The following is a 23,548-nucleotide window of genomic DNA, read 5'->3' on the forward strand; positions in this document are numbered from 1 at the left end:
ATATATACATTAAATCAAATAATAATAATGTGTTTGAGGAGGATAAAAATGGTCAGTTATTGTTATGTTTCCGTTGAAGACAAACGGAACCAAGATAGTTATAGTCCGTTGCTTCCGGCTTCGCTTTTAAAATAATAGTTAAACTACCGTAAGTGTTTCTAAAGTGCAGTACAAAACCTCAAGGTCGTCAAATCGCCAATATTCACACTAGAACAAATTCGTTTATTTTCTCAGAGTCCGATTTATTATTTGCCGAAAACTCCGAAACGGAAAAATCAAGGGACACCGGTCCATTTTGCACATGCGCAGCGGTGCTACTTCCGTTTTCCGTCGACCAGTAATTGGGGAAATGTGGCCAAAATGTGAGCAGTTATAACGTTTTTAAGAGTGGCATTAGCAGTTGATGACATTCATTCGTTGAATCAAACTAACATTTATAAAACAGGTGTTACGTATGTTATTATGCTGTTGTATGTGCGCATGTGCGAGATTCGGGATTATTACCAAGATTGTCTATTGTCATTATTTTGAAGATGAATGAATGAATACAATGCAAGATATTTTAATTTACATTTAAATTGATAATACGTAGTTTAATAGTGCAGTGGAGCAAGAAGTTAAATTATTTATTAGGGAGAAATAGTGATCAGTGTCCCCTTTAGCATTGCCAATGTGCTGCGTCTGTCAAAATAATAATTAAAATAATTACAAACTGGGAATTTCAAATTTCATTATAATTATAATCCTTTATTAGAATAAACACAACAAATAATAACTTCGCACTTTAGGGCGGGGCTTCATTTCTCTCTTGTCTTCCCTATCTGGAAGAGAGTCGCCCTCCTGTCAGTTTTTCCTATCTTTGGCCGAGTCAGCCGCTTGGTGTGGATGTGAACCGATGTAAGAGTCGTGTTTACATTTTTTTTCCGTCTTTCCATTCGCGTCCGTCTTTTCACCAGCAGTCAGCTGACAAGGGGGCGATCGGACACTGAATGAGCATCACGGGGAGGCGTCCACGACAAAAACACGCCTGTCACGCTTCACTGTCGCGGTTCTGTCCCTCCGTGTGACAAAAATTTGGCTTTGAAGGGAGCTGCTGTCTTTACCACAGACATGAGCGGGAGACTGGGAGACCTGAGCCCCAAGCAGGCTGAAGCACTGGAGCAGGTACGTTTAATAATAATGGCAGTAAAAGTCCCAATAAGTCCGCTTGAAAAAGGCTTATAATACGGTTAGAAATATATAAGTATGGAGCTATTACAGTATTTTATTTTATTTTATTTTATTTTATTTTATTTTATTTTATTTTATTTTATTTTATTCTCTTGTATTTGCCACCATGTACATATTTTACAATTATTTTTGATTCATAGTTGATAGTGTAAATATGTAAAATGCATAATGCATAAAATTAGTCCAATCAGGAAGGAAAAGGAAAATGCATATACTCCAGACATTCAACAAGTTGCAACCAGCAGAAAAAACAATAGATAATAAATTGCATGCAACCCTGTTGTCCTGCTAATCCAATAAATGTTGCAACTCTTTAATGGTTTACGGCGGTGATTTAGTTTTCCATGCTTTGGTTTGAAGCCATGCAGTTAAAATAAAAACAGCTGCAGACTTTCCGTAAAGAGGCTGCGGAATTCCAGTTTGATTCAAATGAATTTAGTGTTGTTGTGCTTCATTTGTGTTGCTTAAGATTTCGCAGAGTTGCAGCAGAGAACTTTCAGAGCTGATTCAGTTCCGGCTCGTTGTTACTTACTCTTCAAAGTACAGTGTTGATTAGGCAGAAGAAAATAAAAAAATGATGGTTCTGAGCTGGTGATAGTAATAAGGGACATGTCTCTTATCCGTGTCCACCTTTTTGTCTCTACGGTCATGCAGCCGTTACTGACTGAACCTGGGGGTGTTTTTTCAGGTGGAAACTTAGCCTTGGGCAAGGGCTGGACGCGATGGCCAAACAGCAAAAAGTCTATTTGTTTTTAGTGTTAATGGTGTAATAAGAATGTGCATTTGTTAAATACAGATATTTTTTTTTAAACAAAATGAAATGCAACTGCTCGGCAACAAGTGAAGGAACAAGAATCAGGCCTGTTTTATAACTGTGGATTTGGAGCTGGGATGGGGGCTAGCATCAGCATCACATAGAGATATGAATACTCACTGTATGCTTTTTGTTACAGCCGCTGCAACTGCTGCTTTGTAATGCTGTTGGTTTTAATGGACTAATTTTAACCGGATTTGCATGGCACAGTGATATATTCTGAGTTAGACACCGCAAAGCCAGGCAAATCAAAAAACGTGCAAATCTGGCCACAGAGGGAGCACTTATTTCGATTTTGCAACTTTTTTTTTCTTTTCCACACATTGCTCAAAACAAAACCTCGTGTGAATTTAATCCATCACAACCCAGCCACACCGTGGATTTCAGGAGATCCTAGAGCTGCAGCTTGCTCTGAAACGTGACAGCCCTCGCTGAGGCAATCGTGCGGCAGATGCACTTTTCCTATTTCAACATGACTGTGCCCCTCTGCCGTGAAGACAGATCTCTGAACACATGGTTCTGGTGTGGCAGGACGTGAGCAGCCTCGCACAGAGCTCTAACCCCAACTCCATCAAGACCTTCGGGTTGGAGTGAAACGTTGGCTGAGGCCCAGGTTTTGATGGAGCCGCTGATATCAGAAGAGCAGAGGCTGTTATAGCAAATATAGAAATGATCATTCCCAAACCATTTTCCCATTAGAGGGAACTGGATTTATTTGGTTTAAGTGAAATGATTAATGAAATAAATATGAAAACTGCATCAAAGCGTAGTTGAAACTTAAGGGCCTCCTTCACTAGTTTCCCACACATTCAAAGCTTGTTTATAGTCGTGAGATGTCATCATGCAGTAATGTAATTAGTCATGAAGTCACAAGCTCTGGCCGCATTAGGAAAAGTCTGGCCATCTGAAATTAAAAGCCCTCCGCTGTGAAAACAGGAATAATTATAAACAGAGAAGTGTTTTTTAAGACGTCTTCTCACCTCCAGGCTCGTAACTGTAACTAAAGATTGTGTTAAACTTTCCCCTGAAAGTCACATGTTTGCTCTTCTCTCCATGTGTCCGGCTGCAGTTTCGGGTGAGGATACAAGATATTCTTCCTCAACTTCCACTGCAGCATGACCACTTCCTGTTACGTTGGCTCAGAGGTGAGTTCAGAACGACGTTCAGCGTTTGCCTGCAATTTGCACTCACAGTAAAAAGAAAAAAAAAGAGAAAGAAATGTTCCTATTCTTGATATTCCTGATATTATTATTACCTGTATGGGAAATTACAATTAGAAAAAACTTTATTTGTCCCACAATGGGGGAAATTGCAGAATGCACATGCATACACTGATTTACACACTCAATCAGTTGGGTACGTATACAAAAGAAAAGCAGAAGTTACAGACGTTTATTACACGAGAGGACGTGACACAACCTTTGTTACTCTCCGTTTGCAGGAGTTGAGAAAGGCACTAACGAGCCTGAACTTGAACCATAACTATAAATTAAAACCAAGCCTTAATCCGCTCTGAGACCAAAAAGAAAATATATAAATATATATAAATATATGTGGGATTCCTCGGGTGAGTCAGTGCACTCAGAGTCTGGAGGAAATGGGAGGCGGTGATTAAAGCAGGCCTTGTATGACTAGTTCTGGAGCAGAGGCCTAGCACTCGGTGTATCGGGCTAATCCAGAGCTAATCGCATTAAAGGTGCACTACGATGGCAAAACAGCCAGCCTGCTGCGGCGTGTCCGATGCTCTCCTACATTCAGGTTTCCTGGACCTGTCTTGACATTGAAGCACATTCTCATAACAGGAATAGAGAGTACCAGTGAAGGTCATTCTCCTCTTTAATAAGGCCTCGATACGACTATGAAGCAGAAAATCAGACCTTCACAGCTCCATACACTGACTGTGACGGCCTGTTTGGACCATATATATATACATAGATACTGTAAATGAGCATGAATGGAAAGCCATTCACGCTGTGTGCGTGGTCTAGTCTATTGATTTAACGCAAATAGCCTGCAGCTGCACACAGACAGGACTAATGATTGACCCTTTAATAACACAGACCAGACCAGATGGTAGAGTTTTGTTGTTTATACTCAATGCAGCTCTTCTTTGCTATACATTTTTTTATTTAGATATTGATTTGAGTGTTAAAAAAGGGATATTGTTTCAGGACAGTGTGTAATTTTTCCATATAAAGCAACCTTTGCTTCACAGTCATTAGTAAAAAAAAATGAAGAAAGCAATGCGATATTCTTGGAAACAAAGAGCACTGATGCAGCAGGTTTGGCATCTAAACCCAGTCGAGGGTGCTCATGAACCATATAAAGATGGACCAGCTCTCTGTGACGTCGTGAAGCTCAGCGTGTCGGTTGAAGTCACGCCAGACTGCAGAAACGGTAAAAGAGGTGCAGGTTCAGTGATGCTGACGTTCAGTTCAGTTCAGTTCAGTTCAGTTCAATTTTATTTATACAGCGTCAATAACAATACAAATTATCTCAAGATGCTTTACAAAAACCGTCCTGAAACCTCCAGAGCAGAACCCAGCGCATATGGAGAAACCCATCTGCCAGGCAGAGACAGAAAGTATTTTAACACTCTATTTCTGAAGCCAACGTCAAGTGGACACTCAGGGAACTGCAGTTTGGTTTCACTTTCCAGACCAGGTTCAGGTTGATGCTGCCCAAGCTGTTTGTCCCTTTACTGCAGACCTTTTATCATAGTAGACGATAAGACTTTTCACAGAGGGAAACCACGATCGAAACGCGCCTCTATACTGTACAGAAGGTCAAAATACACCAATCAGCCACAACATTAAAACCGCTGACAGGAGAAGTTGATAACATCGAACATCTTGTGAGAATTCATTGCTCTAAGGGGAAACTTTTGGATCTGACATTCGTATGCAGAACGACACAGACATAAAAACACTTTAGGAACAACTCAAAAACATGAAGCACAATACAAGGTGTTGACCGGGCCCAAACTGATCAAGTGTCTGTGGGATGATCCACAGAGGCCCCTCCCCTCAACACGTCCTGTAGCCAGACACCACAGGACGCCCTCAGAGGACCCACGTCCATTCTCTGATGAGTCACAACTGGTTTGGAGGCACAAGGGAGACCTACACAACATTAGGATAATATTGTAATGCTGATGCTAATGATATGCCTGATCGTGTATCTCCTGTGAAAAAGGTCTATTATTTACTTCCCTTGTTGTGTCCCTGCTTGGTTCACATGATAGAGGGTGAGTCTTCTAGCAGTCAGTGGTTCTCAGGTGACTCTCAATACATTTATCTTTAAAGAACATGACCCCGAGAGATACAGAACAGGTGAACGACGCCAGTTCAGCCTGTTTAAATGTGTTTATTTTGAGCTGCCTTTGAGGCATGAAAGTTTCTGACTTGGTTCAGAGGCCTGACGGAGTGATGACTTAACAAAATGTTTGTTGCATGTTTCAGTCAACGTGCCCCAGTGGTGTGACAGGCACTGGAAGATAATTGATTAGTTATCAGATAAAGAGGTGCCCGGAGAGGCCTCGTACCATAAAACTCTATCAGAACTTAAGATAAAATTATTATCGTTATTATGACGTAACCTTTAGCCTCAAGTTTCATCAGGTTGAAGATCTCTGAGTGTCAGGCATCAGGCAGGAAGCGGCACAAGTCACAGGGTTACAGACAGGATGTTGAACGTATGTACGACTGTTCAGTCGATCAGAGCGAATCACATAAGTGTTTGTCAAGTCATCAACATCAGGCGTCAAACAGGGACAATACCAGGCAGTTAGAATACGTACAGGCAGATGTACATGCTTTAAAGTTATTTAAAAGTTAATTTGATGAGAACAGCTCCCCACAAACCCAGAGCAGAGGGACTCACATACTTAAATATCTTTTTCCCCACAATTCAATACCAACTTTAGGGACAGACATTAGGAGTAAAAGTAGGTTATGCATCTTTGTTGGATCTACGAATCTTTTGCACATATATCAATCCTTAGGCCAGACTGTTGTCTTCATGTAGATCTGCTGCATAAGTTTAAACCAGGTTCATGTCTTGGAAGAAAAGACTGTTGTTAGTGGTGAGGTTTGGGTCCTATAGGTTGAGGGGAGTGTCTGGTCTGGTCTAGATGGGTGCTACATGTCTACAAGTATTCACATGAATGAATACCAGGTCCGAAAGTTTCCCAGCAGAACACTGAATTGTCACAATATGATCAATCTTATTCACTTCTCCTGTCAAGGGTCATAATATTGTGGCTGATTGGTGGTCAGGCCTTTAAAGTGTTTGCATCACTGTGAGGATGCATACAAGAACGTAATCCATATCCGTCCGCCAGACACTTCTTTGCCGACCCAAATAACGAACGGCCTCCGTCGCTTTGTGCTTTCGTACGTTTGCGTCACTCCGTGCCGCTCGGGTCCTGGTTAATGTGCCAACGTGGAGCACCGGCCTACAGCGTAATCCTCTGCTGGAGTTGGTTGTAAGTCTCACCTCACAGCACCAACACTGTTGTTCTTTTCCACCAGACCGTCAGCTGCCGAGCTAATCACCTTAGTGGGAATATTAGGCCGTGCACAGTTTGTCCACACTGTTCTGCATAAGTCACACTGACACTGTGTGTTAATGCTGAGCAGAATAGAGAAGCAGAAGATGAATTCTTTTGGGATGTGAATTAAAGTTTTACATCATAAAAGAATAACTTCCTGGTGTTTTTGCATTTCCTTACACCTTCCTTCCTGTGTCCTTTGTGGACGAAACTTTTATGCACAATTGTAAAGGCTACACATTAGTAACCTGCTGGTTGTTGTGTGTTTTATTTGCTACTGTTATTTCAAGGGTTTGAGCAATTCCCTGTGTTAAGAAGATGAAGGTATGCAGTCAGGAACATTTCCAGAGTCTGTTTATGTAAAACTTCCCACACCACTAGGCTGACCTATTTTACAGATGCACTTTCACATTATTCATATTATTCCCTCATGTCTCAGGAAAGTTAATGCAACACATTTTATTCTCTTTTTCCTCCTCATTTTAAAGGCTTTGCAGCTCATTTAAAAAAGCTTTATCTTTGTACTATAATACTAAATGTAATATGTTAGAAGAACGCCCTGCTTATTCTCCCTCTGCCGATATTAATCTCTTTACTCATCTTCACTCTTTTACAGCCAGAAACTTCAATGTCCAGAAGTCTGAGGCCATGCTGCGAAAGGTAACAGACCTCCTACTTGTGGGATGTTGAGCCTGCACGTGTTGCTCTCCTGTCAATGTACAACCACAATGACTTCTCTCTCGGTGACTGATTGGTTATTTGTAGAAGTGCACTTAGCTCAGCCGCCACCTGTGCCGTCCATCGAGGGCGGGAGTGGCCTCAGATTAGAGAGGTAATGGTCCGCTGTTGGCAAACTGAGTCATCATAGCAGCCGGAGGAGATAAGATGGACAAAGGGGATTAAAGAAGTACTTAGAGAGACAGAATGAGATTCATAGTTACCTGGTTTAAAGCTGAGTGTTGTCCACTAGGGGGCACAGGAAATCAGACTGACAAACCTGCAGCTTAGACATTTTTAATCAAAATAATCCGATCAGGTGTAACATTATGACCACTGACTGGAGGATTAAACAAAATTGATCATCTTGTGACAATTCAGCGTTCTGCTGTGAGAATTTTGGACCTAGTATTTATTCATAGGGATGTTACTTAGACATGTAGCACCGACCTAGTCCAGACCAGACCAGACCAGACCAGACCAGACCAGACCAGACCCCCAAAATGTTTCAGGAACAACTCAAAAAAACATGAAGAACAGCTCAAGGTGTTTCAGAGGCGCAAGGGAGACCTACACGATATTAGGAAGGTGGTCATAATGTTGTGATTGTTGGGTGTATTTGACAATTTACACATCTAGGTAACATTCGTAATAATTTAGAGGGATTTTTATGTGCACTTAAATTCAATATTCATTTTCTTTTTACATTTATTACATGAGAATAAAACTATATATATACATTTTTATACATGTTTTAAAATAAAAATATTTAAAATGTTGTATTCACGTGTATAGTTTCCTACTAATCAATCCTTCATCCCAACAACAACATCAACAACACTTCTGTTTGACGGGAAATTGATTCCAACTCTTAACTTAAGTGAATAACAGCTTTGTGTGAGAAACATTAGCGGTGGCTAATTGAGCAATGACTCGAGGCTCAGTATGACACTGCATTTTTTTAATTTATTTATTTTTAAGAGTAATGTGGTAATTATGATACTAATGAAAGCAGTTATAACAAAACAGAACCAAACAGAGTTTCCTGCTTGTGATGCCCGTCGTTTTTTTTGACAAAAATGAAGTGTAAAGATAGTTAACAAGGTTGTTAATGTCATTTAGTCGCTTCTTCTCTGGTGCTGATACCACAGTTTTTAAGAATGAGAGGATTCTCTCTGTACTTTAAAGCTATCAAACCCTTCAGTCTTACGGAAGTTTAAAAATCTCCTGTACACGTTTGTGCTGGAAAATAAAAACAATAGTTCTCAATCTGTCGTATTTCCTGACAAGATATAAGTCTCATGTTATTTTAGAAACCTTCAATTTGATGTCTGCAGACCATTTTTTTTTCTTTCTGCAAGCTCGTCATTCATCATGGTTAGAAATGAAACCTACAAACGTGGTTAAATTGACACTTTACAGTCAAATAGTTGCTTCAAATATATCTGAACTGGTGTCTTCATTATTTATTTTTTCCATTTGTAGACATAGGAAACAATTGTACGACATAACTGATCCCCCACATGCTTACAGGTCACATTTTGACATCACACCCAATGTTTAAAACCACCTAATCCACTTAAATCACCACATTGTGCTCGAGTTGACCCGTCACTGTGTAATCAGTCTGTCGCTGCTTCTAAATGTAACATGCATTCATCTTTTCTTGCAGCACATGGAGTTCAGGAAACAGATGAAAGTAGACACAATAATAACTGAGTGGCGTCCACCAGAGGTAAAACTTCACAAACTTAATAAATGCATCATGAGTCATCCTCTTTAATTATTACACTACGCAGCTGCTGAAACCGACGTTTAAAAGCGGCTTCTGTGTGCAGGTGATAGAGAAGTATCTCTCCGGAGGAATGTGTGGCTATGACCGCGAGGGTAGTCCCATCTGGTACGATGTCATCGGGCCTGTGGATCCCAAAGGCCTCTTCCTGTCCGCCTCCAAGCAAGACTTCATCAAGTCCAAGATCAGAGACTGTGAGATGCTGCAGAAGGAATGCACCGTGCAGTCAGAGAGAGTAAGAGCTGATATCTACAGGGGTCTGGGTCCAAAATTATCGTCCGACGCTAGAATTTCTGTGTGTCTGTGTTGGACAAAGTGGACAAAGCAAATGAATGAATTAATGAATGAATAAACCCTTAAGCCTTCATGGTTCTGCACTAAACTCCAAATTAGTTCCATTTCTATGCTGACGATACTGTTATTTATTGCTTTGCACCAACCTCTGCCAAGGCTGTCACTTATCTTCAGCGTGCATTAGACAGAGTACGAGTAGAGCTTTGTCATCTGCATGTTGTATTAAATATTGATAAAACGAAACCAGTTATTTTTTTAAGGTCCCCACCCCCGCCAAAAAAGCTGAAGACTTTTATTGGGATTTTATTACAGAAACAAGTCTTGTTTGACTTTTTAATGGGAAACAGAAACTGGTGGAGTCTGATTTTTTTGCCACTAAATAATTATGGTGATGTGATGAACATGAATGCCTCTGCTCACTGTCTTCATATTCAGATTTGAGATAGTTTTGAGAGATTTATGTACACGCCTTCTTAGTCATTCATGTGCACGTATTTAACTAATCCATTCTGGGCATGATTCCTATGTACACTACCAGTCATAGGTATGGACACTCCTTCTCATTCAGTTCAGTGAGAGGGAAACGCAGTATCTGTGTTACATATACTGTAATGTGTGTTTCCTAATGTATGAACTGAACTGGGAAAGACAGCGTTTAGGTTTTCTACTCCTGCTGTCTCACATCAAATTTCAAACTTAGTATCTCTAAAGGAGTTTAAAAAAGCTGATAAAATCTATTGAGTCCTTTTTGTCTGTGTTTTAATTGAGCTTTTCTTTGTCATGTAACTCGGCCTTTATGCTAATTCTTGTAAAAGCTGGACTGCTTCCACTCTTGGCCAGGTCTCCCTCATAAAAGAGATCTGTAATTACATCTATGCTCCATTCATTTAAGAGGTTGCTAATGATGAGAGGGGAAGAATTGAAAATTCAATATAAAACCAGCCTTTTTTTTTTTTTTTACCCTTGAACTGCTTAATCTGAGGATGTAACACAACTCTAATCCCTATTTAACTATAGTCCAGGGTTCCTTTTGAAATAATTTCATTGTTATATAGATGCTATGTATAGGAAGTAAGTATATCTCAAAATCAAGAGCTTTTTCTGCATAAGAAAAGCACCAACAGAGAAATGTGACCAATGTAAAACAACTCCAAGTGTCTATGGTAAAGCGCTGTATAAAACTGATGCATTATTATTATTTTACACAAATAAAAATTAAATGTGTTTAACTTAAATAAGCTTGTGGAGGACAAGGCAACTCGTGTTCCTTCTACTAAAGTAATTGACTTGGTCTAACTAGAAACGTCTTGTGGCATGTTCTCAATACGAGCTGAAATAACTTAAAAATATCCATGCAAATTATTACATCAGTATTTCACATTGAGGCAGCACATTATTTCTTGTTATGTTTTGTAATATATTTACAGATTAAAGCATCCTGTCTTTTTGTGTTTTTTTTTTTATCCAGCTGGGGAAGAATGTGGAGTCCATCACTATGATCTACGACGTTGAGGGTCTAGGTCTGAAACACTTATGGAAGCCAGCTATAGAAACATATGGCGAGGTATGCAGATATACACACACACATATACAGTGGGGGAAATAAGTATTTGATCCCCTGCTGAATTTGTAAGTTTGCCCACTTCCATAGAAATGATCAGACTCTGGTTTTTATGGTTGTTTACTGGTTATGGGTATAGACAAAATATCAGTCGAAAATGCATAAAAAACACACAATCTAAAAGTTATAAATTGTTATGTATTTTATTAAGGGAAATAAGTATTTGATCCCCAAGCACAACACAAGTCAGTACTTTGTAGAGAAACCTTTGTTGGCAAGCACAGCGATGAGACGTTTCTTGTAGTTGGTCACCAGGTTTGCACACAGCGCAGGAGGGATTTTGGCCCATTCATCTTTACAGACAGTCTCTAAATCCTTCAAGTTTCTTGGCTGCCTCTTGGAAACTCGGAGCTTCAGCTCCCTCCACAGGTTTTCGATCGGGTTAAGGTCTGGAGACTGACTAGGCCACTCCATGACCTTAATATGCTTCTTCTTGAGCCACTCCTTTGTTGTCCTGGCAGTATGTTTTGGGTCATTGTCATGTTGGAAAACCCACCCACGAGGCATCTTCAGTGTTCTTGCTGAGGAAAGAAGGTTTTTGTCCAAGATGTTACAGTACATGGCTGCATTCATTGGCCCCATAATGCGGTGAAGTTGCCCTGTACCCTTTGCTGAAAAACAGCCCCAAAACATGATGTTTCCACCTCCATGCTTAACCGTGGGTATGGTGTTCTTTGGGTCATACTCACGTTTTTTCATCCTCCAAACACGGCGGGTCGAGTTAATGCCAAATAGCTCAACTTTGGTTTCGTCAGACCACAGCACTTTCTCCCAAGCCTTCTCTGAGTCATTTAGATGTTCACTGGCAAACCTAAGGCGGGCCTGTACATGTGCCTTCTTGAGCAGGGGGACCTTGCGGGCACTGCAAGAGTTCAATCCATAACGTGTGTTGCCAACTGTTTTCTTGGTGACGGAGGTCCCAACTGCTTCCAGATCATTAACAAGCTCCTGCCGTGTTGTTTTAGGACGCTCCCTCACCTTTCTCATCATCATCCTCACTCCATGAGGCGAGATTTTGCGGGGAGCTCCAGACCGAGGACAGTTGATGGTCCTTTTATGGGTCTTCCACTTGCGAATAATGGCACCAATAGTTGTCACCTTCTCACCAAGCCTTTTGCTGATGGTTTTGTAACCTATACCAGCCTTGTGCAGGTCTACAATCTTGTCCCTGACATCTTTTGACAGCTCTTTGGTCTTGCCCATGGTGCTGTAGAAGTTGGAATGTAAGAAACTGATTCTTAGAGCAGGTGTGCTTTATATACATGACGAGTTAAGATCAGGAGTATTGGTAATTAGTTGACTGAGCACAGCTGTGTGCCACATGCGCACCAGCCAATCTGTAGGAGCCTGAATTCTAAGTGAATTGTTGGGGATCAAATACTTATTTCCCTTAATAAAATACATAACAATTTATAACTTTTAGATTGTGTGTTTTTTATGCATTTTCGATTGATATTCTGTCTATACCCATAACCAGTAAACAACCATAAAAACCAGAGTCTGATCATTTCTATGGAAGTGGGCAAACTTACAAATTCAGCAGGGGATCAAATACTTATTTCCCCCACTGTATACAGTATATATACACTACTGGTCAAAGGTTTTACAACAGCATCAGTTTCCTCTGGTATAGTTGGTCAGAGCTTCATCCTACAGCAAGATAATGACCCAAAACTTTAGTCCAAGCTCCACCAGAACTACCTCAGGATAAAAACTAGATGGAAAACATGGAGTGGACCATGGCCCAGTCTCTAGACTTTAACCCCATGGAGCTGATTTGTGATGAACTGGACGAGGCACCTTACAAGTGACACACATTTCTGGGAACTTCTCCAACAAAATTGTTAAATATTTGATTTCCATTTTAGAAATCAAATATTTATTTACATGTTAAATCAGTCAAAGATGGTTACTGTGAAAAGTAAAAAGTTTATACTCATATTACATTTCAATAAAAAAAGAAAAGAAAAATGTTGGAGTGTAGCTCACATAGAAGCTGTGACACAGACGTATCAAGCACACTAAAAGGTTTAGTTTCTGTCGCATCAGATTCTCCAGATGTTTGAAGACAACTACCCGGAGGGTCTGAAGAGGCTGTTTGTTATTAAAGGTAAATCTAACCTATAAAATTTCTGACTGATTCACCTACAGTCTTTGTTCTCATCCCTATGTATTATTTTCATTGGTTTTGTTTGTTTCTCCTTCAGCACCCAAACTCTTTCCTGTGGCCTTCAACCTTGTTAAGCCCTTTCTGAGTGAAAACACACGGCAAAAGATCAGCATCCTGGGAGGTGGGTACACTCTACATATCGCTGTGAGGTGAATATATTATCTAAAAAAGAACGTATTCAAACAAGCTGTTGTTGTTGTTGTTGTTGTGTCTCTGTTTCTGCAGCTAACTGGCAGGAGGTGTTACTGAAGCACATCGATGCGGAGGAGCTGCCGGTGATGTACGGTGGTAAACTGACGGATCCTGATGGAGACCCTTGCTGTCGGAGCAGGGTGAGTCAGTGACGTAGAGTCCTGCACACCTACGGGTGCTGCTTTTCTTTCCCCAAACGGTAGCTGAAAGATTGGAGGAGACGAGTATCCGTGACCGATGGCCAGTCAGTTTGGGCTCACTCACTCACTTCAATGAGGATGAACTCTCTAAAGATAAATCAACAGTAATCTGCCCCTAGATGTCGACTACTGTATTAAATTAGTTTACAACCAACTGAATCATTTTGGTTTCTGCACCAGTAATCTTATGTGCAGCTGTCCTACTACTACAAAGTATTTTCTTTGTATTTAAAACTGGATTGAGCTTATTTTTGTGCCATAATGCAGTGCATACACTGCAGTGCAGAGACCACTTCCATGGCCTGTGAAATGTAGTTTTTGCACAAGTGATCTGTTCTCTAAGAAAGAGATTAGAGAAAGCAGGAAGGAAAATGAGTGCATAGAAAATCCAAGTCCAGGCCCTCGAATGGGATTGTAGGAAAAGATCGTTAATTCAATGGGCTGGAGTCATTAAAAAAAACAAAAACAAACAAAAAAAACACCGACATGTTTTAGCTTGCACCTCCTTCAGGGTGAAAGATCCTACGACACCCTGAAGGAAACACAAGCCGAAACACGTAGGTGTTTTTTTTTTTTTTTTTTTTATGACTCCAGCCTGTTTAATTAGACCTTTGCATGATTTTTCCATTTTCCTTCAGACATTAGTTCCCCTTCCAGTGCACCGTTGGTTTGAAGGACACCAGTAGTGCTCCAGCCATTTTTCCTTTCTTGTGGATGAATTTATTGTCACGTGCACAGTATGAAAACACGTTTCCCTGTACGAAGAAATACTTCTTTGCCTTTCACACGAATGCCTAACCATCTAAAATATAAGTGGAACATAAATTAGATACGTATAATACCAATTATAAAATAAGTAGTGCAAGTGAAAATGTGAACAGTGAACTGAAGGTGTAAACAGAAACTTAAACATGACCAGTGCAGTGTATGAGCATGGGCGTTAGTGGGTTTTATGCATTAATTAAGGCAGTCATTTGCAGAGAATCATTTCCTAACCTGATAAATACAGCACAAGTTTCCAATCTGAGCCGAGAGCAAACGCGCACAACTGTTTGGTCAAATCTCTGCAAAGTAATGCATTCAGCCGTTAAAGAGTGCAAATATACTTACGTTTAAAAATAAAAGTTTGTCAAAGTTTCATTTTCACATATGCACGTCAGATCGTCCACAATTTCACAGGTCTGATAAAGTTTTGCAGAGACACTGCAGACAGAGAGCTGCGAGCCAAAGCATTTTTCTTTGTCAGTTTTGAATTATGGTTATTATGGTTGTCACTGGATACCAGTCTGATTCCAACTATCAACACCCCTGTAGAGAGTTTTAAATGAACTCAGTGCTGAAATAGTGAACAGTACGCTTGCTTTAAAAAAAAAATAAGATATGTACCAGCTCTGCTACAGCTGCCCCATAGTTTTTTTCTTTCGCTGATTTGCATCCTGTGCTTGTGTAGTGTTTGTCAGCTTCACAGCTTTGCTTTGTCATAAACACTGACCGGCCTGCGAATGTGCCTGCTGTGCACTTGTAATGTTGTGGATTTGAATTTGACATGCAAACTACGTTTCATGTGAGTTCCAGCGCCTGTGCCAGTTTTTCCTGACACGGCCGAACCACAAAATGAAAATAATTTTCCTAAACGGACGATGAAGCCGTGTCTCATTCAGGCTGCAGAATCTAAAAGTACAGTGCATGTTACTGGCGACTCTGTGACGGATCCTGTTACACTGATGAGCCCATTTAAGCAGGTTAATGGGAAATGCAAAGGTGATTCTGGGCCGGCTGTTTGTGGCAGGATGGATCGATGCAGCTGCACACAGGCTCAACAGTTTACCTTATTTTTGGCCTTTCTAATTAACGCAACACACACACACACACAAAAAAAACGTTAACTTCAGGAAATCACCTCAGGCTTCGAACGCATCACGCCTCCCGTCAGAGCTGAGATTTAGCCAGCGTAGTGATAAGCAAATAGCTTCTGTAGTCCCGCATCAATAGACGATGCTCTTGATTAGGAAACTGACTCATGTTTGTCGCTGTTTCTGTAGATAAAAAATTGGGCCAAGGACTTATGAGGAACAGGAGGAGAGAAATTCAAGATTCAAGGGATTGAGATGCTGAGCCTCGAAGTGTTTTCTTTTCTTTTCTTTTCTTTTCTTTTTAAACTACATCTCTACGTTAGCTACCTGTGTGTCCTTGACATCGTACTGTATTATTTTAATTAGGGTCTAGGAACTGATTTATGTTCTTTTTGATTTGTCTGCTAAGAACTAACCAGTGCTATCCAATGTGTGGTTATGTTATTTATTGTTAAATGTGTGTCTTGTTCTTATTTGCACCAGACGTGCAAAGTTCAGGAAGGAAAAAAAAAAAGATTTAGGTGCACTTTTAATGCAAGATAAGATAAACCTTTATTCATGCCACTGCAATGTTGCATCAGGAGACAGTTTAAAGGACAGTGCACACAAGAAACATAAGTTTAATCATTTTCAGGCTTTAACATACACGCTTATAGCTTTTATCATAACTTCAAATCACAGGATTACTAAGTGCTTTAATGATAAAACATCTCTGCAACAACACAAGACTAAAGTAATCTAGGATAATACAGGCAACATGCAACAAAAAGATAGACAAATCAGACAAGAGGTCACTGCTGGCTTAAACCGAGGATTTGTTTTTCATTAGGAGTCTCTCCCTGTGTTTAGGTTCAGATTGAGGAAGCTTTGTTTAAGGCACCTGTGAGCAGCATGTCCTGCAAGAACAAGGCACTTTTTTACATGGACTTCCACTCATAACTCAGAATAATAATTCAATTAGGATAGTGAAAGCAGATCAGAAGGAACTGCAAATAACTGTGTCTGGCTGGAATAAAGACGTTCTTTCTGCAGATGTTGGCGTCACTCTGGCTAAACATCAGGCGACGCAACAAGAAAAACACAAAGCAGGCTGAGCCACATCGCACACGTCGAAAGAACCACCCATGTTATCAGATTATTTTATTTATAACGTCAAATAAGAAGCATTTCAGTCCGGTTATAGTTATATCGTCCATGTAAACGTAGCCAGCCTCACAGGAGGCTCTTGCAAATTTGCAGAAGCTTGTATAGTTTTAAAGATTTGTTTGTGGAAATGTTGAGCCTTACGCATCTTTGTTGAGCGTTCCCTCACTCTTGAAGTTTAGTTGGGCACATTATATATATATATATAGGAAGGAAGGAAATGATTTTCTCACTGATTATTATTTTATTGTTTTATTCTTTCAGCTTCTGCCTTTATTTTCTGTATCATTTCTTTTTTTTTTTTGTCTGTCGTTCAGAATGAATGTGAACTTCTTCTCACATCCTACAAACAACAATACAGCCCTGGAAACTTTATTACCACCATGCTTTGACCCTTCTGAGCTTTCAGATAGATGTCCTGTTCTTCTTCCTGCTCGTATAAGTTCTGTCCTGTCATTTATGTGCAATGTTAAACTTCATACTGTATCTCTCGCCGTTAGATTATCCTCCCCGTCACTAAATCCCTTCCATCACAGACCTTTAATTTGATGTGAATAAACAGGAAAGAGAGAATACGTTTATGTTTTTGTGACCAGTTCCTTTTAAAAAAATAAATAAATACAAGCGTATGTAAATGTTTATTGGCACAGTAAGTGAAGCTTTCTCTTTTTCCCCTCCATGTGCTCTACCCTTTCAAGTACTCACACATTTTAAATGCGACCGCCTGACACCTGTAGTTCATGTGTGTGTGGTTCTCCGTTGCAGATAAACCACGTGGGACCGGTTCCCCCCTCCTACTACGTGCGGGACCACGTTAATGTGGATTATGAGAAGTGTGCGACCGTCAGTCGAGGCTCTTCCCTGCAGATGGATTATGAAATCTTGTTTCCGGGCTGCGTTCTAAGGTCAGTAAATTAAATCTGTATGTTAATTGATCAGCTAATTGACTCTAATTGAAATTTTTTTCATGTGGAATTAAGGTTCTGCAACGTAATTGGTTTTCATCTCATTTCCTGTTTTAGCATCAACTTGAAATGTACAGGAAATATTAAAAATACTGCTCAATTTACAGGTCAAATGAGAATCTATCACTATGTTAACAAAATCAAATACAAAAGATATCAGAGTTCAAAAAGAAACATGTATTATATATTATATTTATGCAGCAGGTATGCATATGTATTACAAATATTTATACTATATTTATATTGATATGCATGTAGTAGATTTAAAATTGTATGTTTATGTATATAAATGAAGAAACAAACTGAGGAATAGTTAAAAGAGGTAGAAATGTTGCTGTTTTGGTTTGTAGTCATTATTTCTCTCATTATTTCTCATATTTACAAGTGGTTACACATTTTTATATGTTGTTCGAAATAAATTAATTCATTTGCAAGTGATGGGGGGAAACCAGGCATCACAACCAAGAAAAGGAAACCGGATTGTTGAGTCTTTCTCAGCATCGACTCGTGGCTAAACTGAAGGTTTCTTAAGGCTGCAGTAACACAAAGCTGTAAAACACACTCTGTCTCTCACACACCGGGAGACTGAGAAGCAGCTTCATCACAGATATAGTGTAAACTACACAAATAAGACTTTTGCATACATTGCACTTGTGCATTAGAGTCTCAGAGGATAAGTGGTATCTCTGAAGGACTGAGAGGGGAAACAAGGACGTAGCAGGATTTCACAGACACATGTTGCACCGTCTGTTGTTTAGTGCTGTGGATGGGGGATTAATTCTGCATTATACACGACATAATATACTCATTTTATAGTTAAAGGTTGTGTTGTAAGTCTGCTGTAGATTGCGTTTCAATGAATATGGTCGGACGTTTGTTTTTTGGACTAACAACCAAAACCAAAGCGCAATATTCTAAAAACAATCAACTTTACAGAAACGTAGCTGTCGCACTGATAACAACATTCAGTTGTGAGTGCACAGATACACTGCCACAGACCACCAAGGTGCTGCACAAAATTTGTACTTAACAAATGCTAACTCCTGGCTTTAGCATTGTCAACTAGTCTGGCTTTTATCAGAATATGAGTTTATTATGTGGCGTATTTCAACCAGTACAGAGAAAAAGAAACATTTATGTTTGCAACCGGACGATCCTCCAACCAATCAGAGCCATTTTTCTGTGAAGAACCAAACTATTTGATTCACTTATTTATTTATAGAGGTTCATTTATCATTTATTGTAATCTCTGTCAATACAATTAAATCACAATAATAAAAAAAAGAATGACATTGGCCTTATAAAGGCCTATAATCTTGTATTTTATTCCTGCAATTGGTGCATTTAGTTCATATTCATAATCAAGTACTATGTTTTTCTTATGTGTTAGGTGGCAGTTTGCCAGCGAGGGGGCAGATATTGGTTTTGGGGTGTTTCTAAAGCCGAAAAAAGGCGAATGGAAGAAGGCGGCTCAGATGGAGGAAGTCTTACCCAGCCAGCGATACAACTCCCACTTAGTGCCTGAGGACGGATCTCTGACCTGCGAGCGTCCCGGAGTCTGTGAGTCGCCAAGTCAGCTGTTAGCGGTGTCATTACTGCAACGCTAAATCCGACACATTAAATAAACATCCCTGTCTCTTTGTCCTCCGCAGACGTGCTGAGATTTGACAACACCTACAGCATCTTCCAGGCCAAACGAGTCAGCTTCTCCGTCGAAGTCCTGCTCCCCGACCAGCTACAGTCCTCACAGACCAACGGGCAGGCCAGCCACAAGGTGCAAGAGGAGAGCAGCAGCCAGTTTTAACGCAAAGGACATGACTGTGCTGTCAGATCAGTCGTGTTTAGCCGCCACTAGTAAGCACAGCCTGACATACTTGATGAGAACCGTGAGCATGCTGCCAGAACACGTGAAGTATTGAGTTTAATCGTCTCGGTGATTAGACAAACACACAAACACCACCTCACACATTCTCCATGTCAAGTGATTATAATAAAAAGAAAATGCTAATGGTTCTTTCATGACAATACAACAGTAATATATATCTATATCTATATATATAGAGAATATCCACCACGTAAGGTCCATAAGGCAAATATGTTTGGAGCAAAGACATTTGCTGAGCTATGGAAGCTTATGGAATAATTTAACGATCTTCCTCGTTAATTATTCATCAGTTGTGAGTCGTCAGGTAAAGCAGATAAAGCAGGTACTCTCTTTTTCTTTATATACACATCAACACCGCACATTTGCAGATGACATTCCTTTAAGTATTTATTTTCAAAACAATTCCAAGTAAATTAATTATAGTTCTATTTTAGAGATATTTAAGCTTTTGTCAATAATAATAATAATAATAATGATAATACCTTGTTTTTAACGAGGGGCAAAAGAAGGTGATTTTGACCATTATTGAATGTAAGCCTGTGGGTTATGGTCGGGATGGAGGGGTTTTCACTTTATATTCTTATTTAGACTGTGACCAGATTATAACCTCCACTCCCCCAGCGGAAATGACTGTAAATAATTTTACTGAAGGTTTGTTTCTAAGTGTTGCTCTCACTGTACGGACCGTCGAAAGTGATTGATTCTTATCTTTTCCCAACAATGAAGGCTGCGCCGATTTCCAGCTGCAAAGAAATAAAACACAATTCTGAGTCTTGCATTGTCTGTTGACTGTGTTCAGAAACTTTACTGAGAAGCATCATTTGTGTGTGCGCTGATATAAACAAACCTTTAAACAGTTTATATTTATTTAGGGTGTAATGCTAATGCTATTTGTGAGCTGCAAAACAGACAAATGTTTATCTGTTTCTGTCTCCCTGGTGCATGACAAAAATGCAGCATTTTACTCTCCTTCAGCTCCACATAGACCTGATGAGTTATTTGCTGTGGACCACAGTCACTGCTGTCTGTCATCTGAGCATGAGAGGGAGCTCTCTGACTGCTGGAGAGAAGGGACTGAACTGGTACTGGTCTATTTCAGGATCCCTCAATGCATCAAAACCCTCAAATCTGCAGTCTTTTTTTTTTTTTTTTTTGAGAATGTGCAACCAAATGAAACCATGAATGAATGAATTAATTAAAGGCTGTATAATTTCAAGTTTACGCTTGTGTGGATGCTGTTTCATGGCCCTCACCCACCTTGAAAGCGGGAACTCTTACGTCAAACTGCTGTTCCTGGATTTTAGCTCCACCTTTAACACAATCATACCCCAAACAGTAACAGAGAAACTGCAGACACTTGGCCTGAGTCCATTATTATGCGACCAGACTCCGGGCTTTTTAACTAAGAGGAAACAGACCGTCAGGATCCACATCACTTCCTCTCCAATCGTCGTCAAGTTTGTGGATGATGCAGCGTTATGGGGTGAGACCTACAACCAGCAACAACAACGAGACAGAGTGCAGACTTGAGGTAGTAGTAGTGGACCCATCAACCTCTGCATCAACGTGAAGGACCGTGTCTAAACATCTGGGGCTGCACAACAGCTGCCACAACAACTCCACCCGTTCAGTAGAGACGGCGCATCAATGACTCTACTTCCTGACCTCGGTACTGCCGTCCTCACATCCTTCTGCAGGTGTGTGGTGGAAAGCATCCACAAATTGTGTGTCAAAACCAAGAATTCTAGCTACTTTATTAATTTCCAGTGCCAGGTTGGACTCTCTTTTGTCTTTAGGACTGCTTTAATTAAAGTCAGTGATGTGGAAACAGAGTTTGGCCCATATTGACGTGATGGCATCATTCAGTTTCTGCAGATTTGATCTCAGTTTCTTGGTATTGTGTTTGTGCAGCCGATCTTCTTCGTGTCGGATGTTTTGTGCAGATGCACTTCTGCATCGCATACCTCGGCTGTTACAAGTGGTAATTTTTTTTGTAACAGATACAAAACACAGGCTTGATTCATAAATATTTTATGTACAAAATATTGTTAAGTACAAGTATAATCAACATATGTCACATTGGAATAAGTATTTTACATACATTTGATCAATCTTCATAATTCACAGTACATACATGGGGGGGGATGTCACCATTCTAGCTGTGTACAATAAATACATGCTCATTTCATTTCTTCTTTTTCTTTTTTTTTTACAAACTTACAGTTAGTTTTGAACAGAGTGCAAGAGTTCAGTTGTCACGGCAGCACAGATGAAGCCTCAGTATTATTAGATCCCACTTCATGCATTCATCAGGCCCGTTTGTTCGGCTTTAACGGAGCAGAACCAAAGACTACCGTGCGTCTGGTTTTGCAGCGGCAAGTGGGGCGACATCTGTCTGCAAACAAATCAAAACGCCGCACGCAGAGAGAGGTCGATTTGAACGTGGCTCGCTGAACACTTGCGTTCCTTGGCACATGGTAAACACGCAGGATTCAAATCCGTTCAGACTGAAGTCAAACCTGCTTGTTTGGGTTATTTTCCATCAGTCTTTAGCTAATGCAAAACCCCCAATCAAATAGTCTGAGATATAAGACTGGGGTGTGGCTGTGCATGCATGGCAAGGCATTTGTTCTCGATCTCAATCCGATCTGTGAAAACTGAAATAAATTCTAAGAGGTTTCTTTCAGCTCTTCGCTACTTAACCCCAAGAAAAGCTGGCTGCCGGCTAATGGCAGGTCGACAGTTCTTCGTAATTTCAAGACAGAGAGGCCACAGTCCAGTGGTCTATCAGGTACCCAATAAACTTTTGCTCTGGCGGACATTACAAGTCAGCTTTCACATCTGTTTGAATCCCACAAAGATCGCTTTGTTACAGCCGGCTCATTTTAAGGCTATATTTAGAAGAACTTGCTACAAAATACTATCTCAACATCTATTCCTTCTTTTCAAGGATATATTTATTGTGGGAAAAATCTCACCGGGTATTTAAGGTTAATATGCACACACACACACACACACACACACACACACACACACACTTGGTTCACAGCATCAGAATTTCCTGCTGCCTCACAGTATTTTATTCTTGTTTTTGTAACACTCGCTCCAGCTTCTGGGTCGTGACCACCTCTTTCTTGAACGAAAAAAAAAAAAAAAAAAGCAACCCATGTAAAGACAAGCAGGGGAATAACCGTTCAGCACTAAACCCCCGGCCTGTGGTTTTGGATCAGTCTTCTTTGGTTACCGCCTTGAATCGAGCTTTCTGCGACAACTCATGCTAAATACAACGTTTGTCCCTTTGAATGATGATGAATCTTGACGTTTAAAGGCCTCGGATGCTCGAACAGTGGAGGAAAGCGGGATGACGTCCTGATCGAGCCTCACAGTTACTCGTGTTCGTTCAGTTTTAAAACTGACGCCATCTTTTCAGGCTGCGACGTAGCGAGAAAGACTCGGAATCCGCTCTTTTCTGGAGATCTGATGGATTTGATCCAGATTTCATTAACTACAGATGATAAACTACTCACTGTTTAGGTTTCAGACTCAAGAAGAGTTTATTTAAAACTATTCTGACCTCTGAGTTTGAGATTTAACCCTATATGCTGCTTCTTTCTCAATTCATTTCGTTAATTATCACATCTATAGTTCTGTTTATTGTGTCCTTCTTTCTCATATTGGATATCATCCAAAGGGTCTGTGTTTACTGAGGAGGGCAGCCCTGCCTCTAGCGGTGACCCTGTCCCTCGTCATTTTTATTTATTTATTTATTTTATTTTTAACGTTTCACAAATATCTGATCCTGAGTTGGATCTCCATCTGCTCATCTTCCCTCCTCCACGGGCCGGGTTTCAGATTTCAGCCTGACAAACTCTTTGGCCACCTCGTCGGCCGGCCTCTGGGACAGGATACGCATCACGGTCATGCCCGTCTCGTCGGTGTGGATGCGCGGCCCGAGGGGGCACCAGCACACGCAGCTCTTGCGGTCGGCCACGTCGCGCAGCTGCACCACGGCCACGCCGACCACCCGGTCGGCCCGGCCGAAGCAGTAGTCCTTCACAGTCACCTGCAGCTCGTAGCAGTCGGGGGACTCCTTACCCAGGACGCTGCAGAGAAGAGGAGG

The 23,548-nt window shown here is 40.5% G+C and overlaps 2 protein-coding genes across 4 annotated transcripts in view; one reads left to right on the forward strand and one right to left on the reverse strand.

Annotated features, from left to right (window-relative positions):
• The first annotated feature begins 841 nt into the window (after positions 1–841).
• On the forward strand, positions 842–20,204 carry LOC125012074 (SEC14-like protein 2). Its single transcript, XM_047591696.1, has 12 exons — positions 842–1,164; positions 3,114–3,189; positions 7,213–7,256; positions 8,986–9,048; positions 9,152–9,340; positions 10,868–10,963; positions 13,070–13,130; positions 13,228–13,311; positions 13,416–13,522; positions 17,344–17,483; positions 18,934–19,103; positions 19,196–20,204. The coding sequence occupies exons 1-12, from the start codon at positions 1,111–1,113 to the stop codon at positions 19,345–19,347; spliced, it is 1,236 nt and encodes a 411-aa protein (XP_047447652.1). The 5' UTR covers positions 842–1,110; the 3' UTR covers positions 19,348–20,204.
• A 1,386-nt stretch (positions 20,205–21,590) lies between these two features.
• The window catches only part of LOC125012073 (protein unc-13 homolog B-like), a 143,510-nt gene continuing 141,552 nt past the window's right edge, over positions 21,591–23,548 (reverse strand). For all 3 annotated transcript variants that reach the window (XM_047591695.1, XM_047591693.1, XM_047591692.1), the window contains one exon: positions 21,591–23,531. In XM_047591695.1, coding sequence (XP_047447651.1) covers positions 23,249–23,531 — 283 coding nt within the window. In that variant the 3' untranslated portion in view covers positions 21,591–23,248. The remainder of the gene's footprint in view (positions 23,532–23,548) is intronic.

This window comes from Mugil cephalus, chromosome 8, assembly GCF_022458985.1.
Source record: "Mugil cephalus isolate CIBA_MC_2020 chromosome 8, CIBA_Mcephalus_1.1, whole genome shotgun sequence".
In the NCBI taxonomy this organism is placed as follows: domain Eukaryota; kingdom Metazoa; phylum Chordata; class Actinopteri; order Mugiliformes; family Mugilidae; genus Mugil; species Mugil cephalus.

Bases quoted from the DNA above. Each gene is read 5' to 3' on its own strand.
- LOC125012074 (XM_047591696.1), top strand. From the start codon at position 1,111: ATGAGCGGGAGACTGGGAGACCTGAGCCCCAAGCAGGCTGAAGCACTG. The intron at 10,964-13,069 runs GTATGCAGATAT...CTGTCGCATCAG, and splicing joins CTATAGAAACATATGGCGAG to ATTCTCCAGATGTTTGAAGA. The intron at 13,312-13,415 runs GTGGGTACACTC...CTGTTTCTGCAG, and splicing joins AAAGATCAGCATCCTGGGAG to CTAACTGGCAGGAGGTGTTA.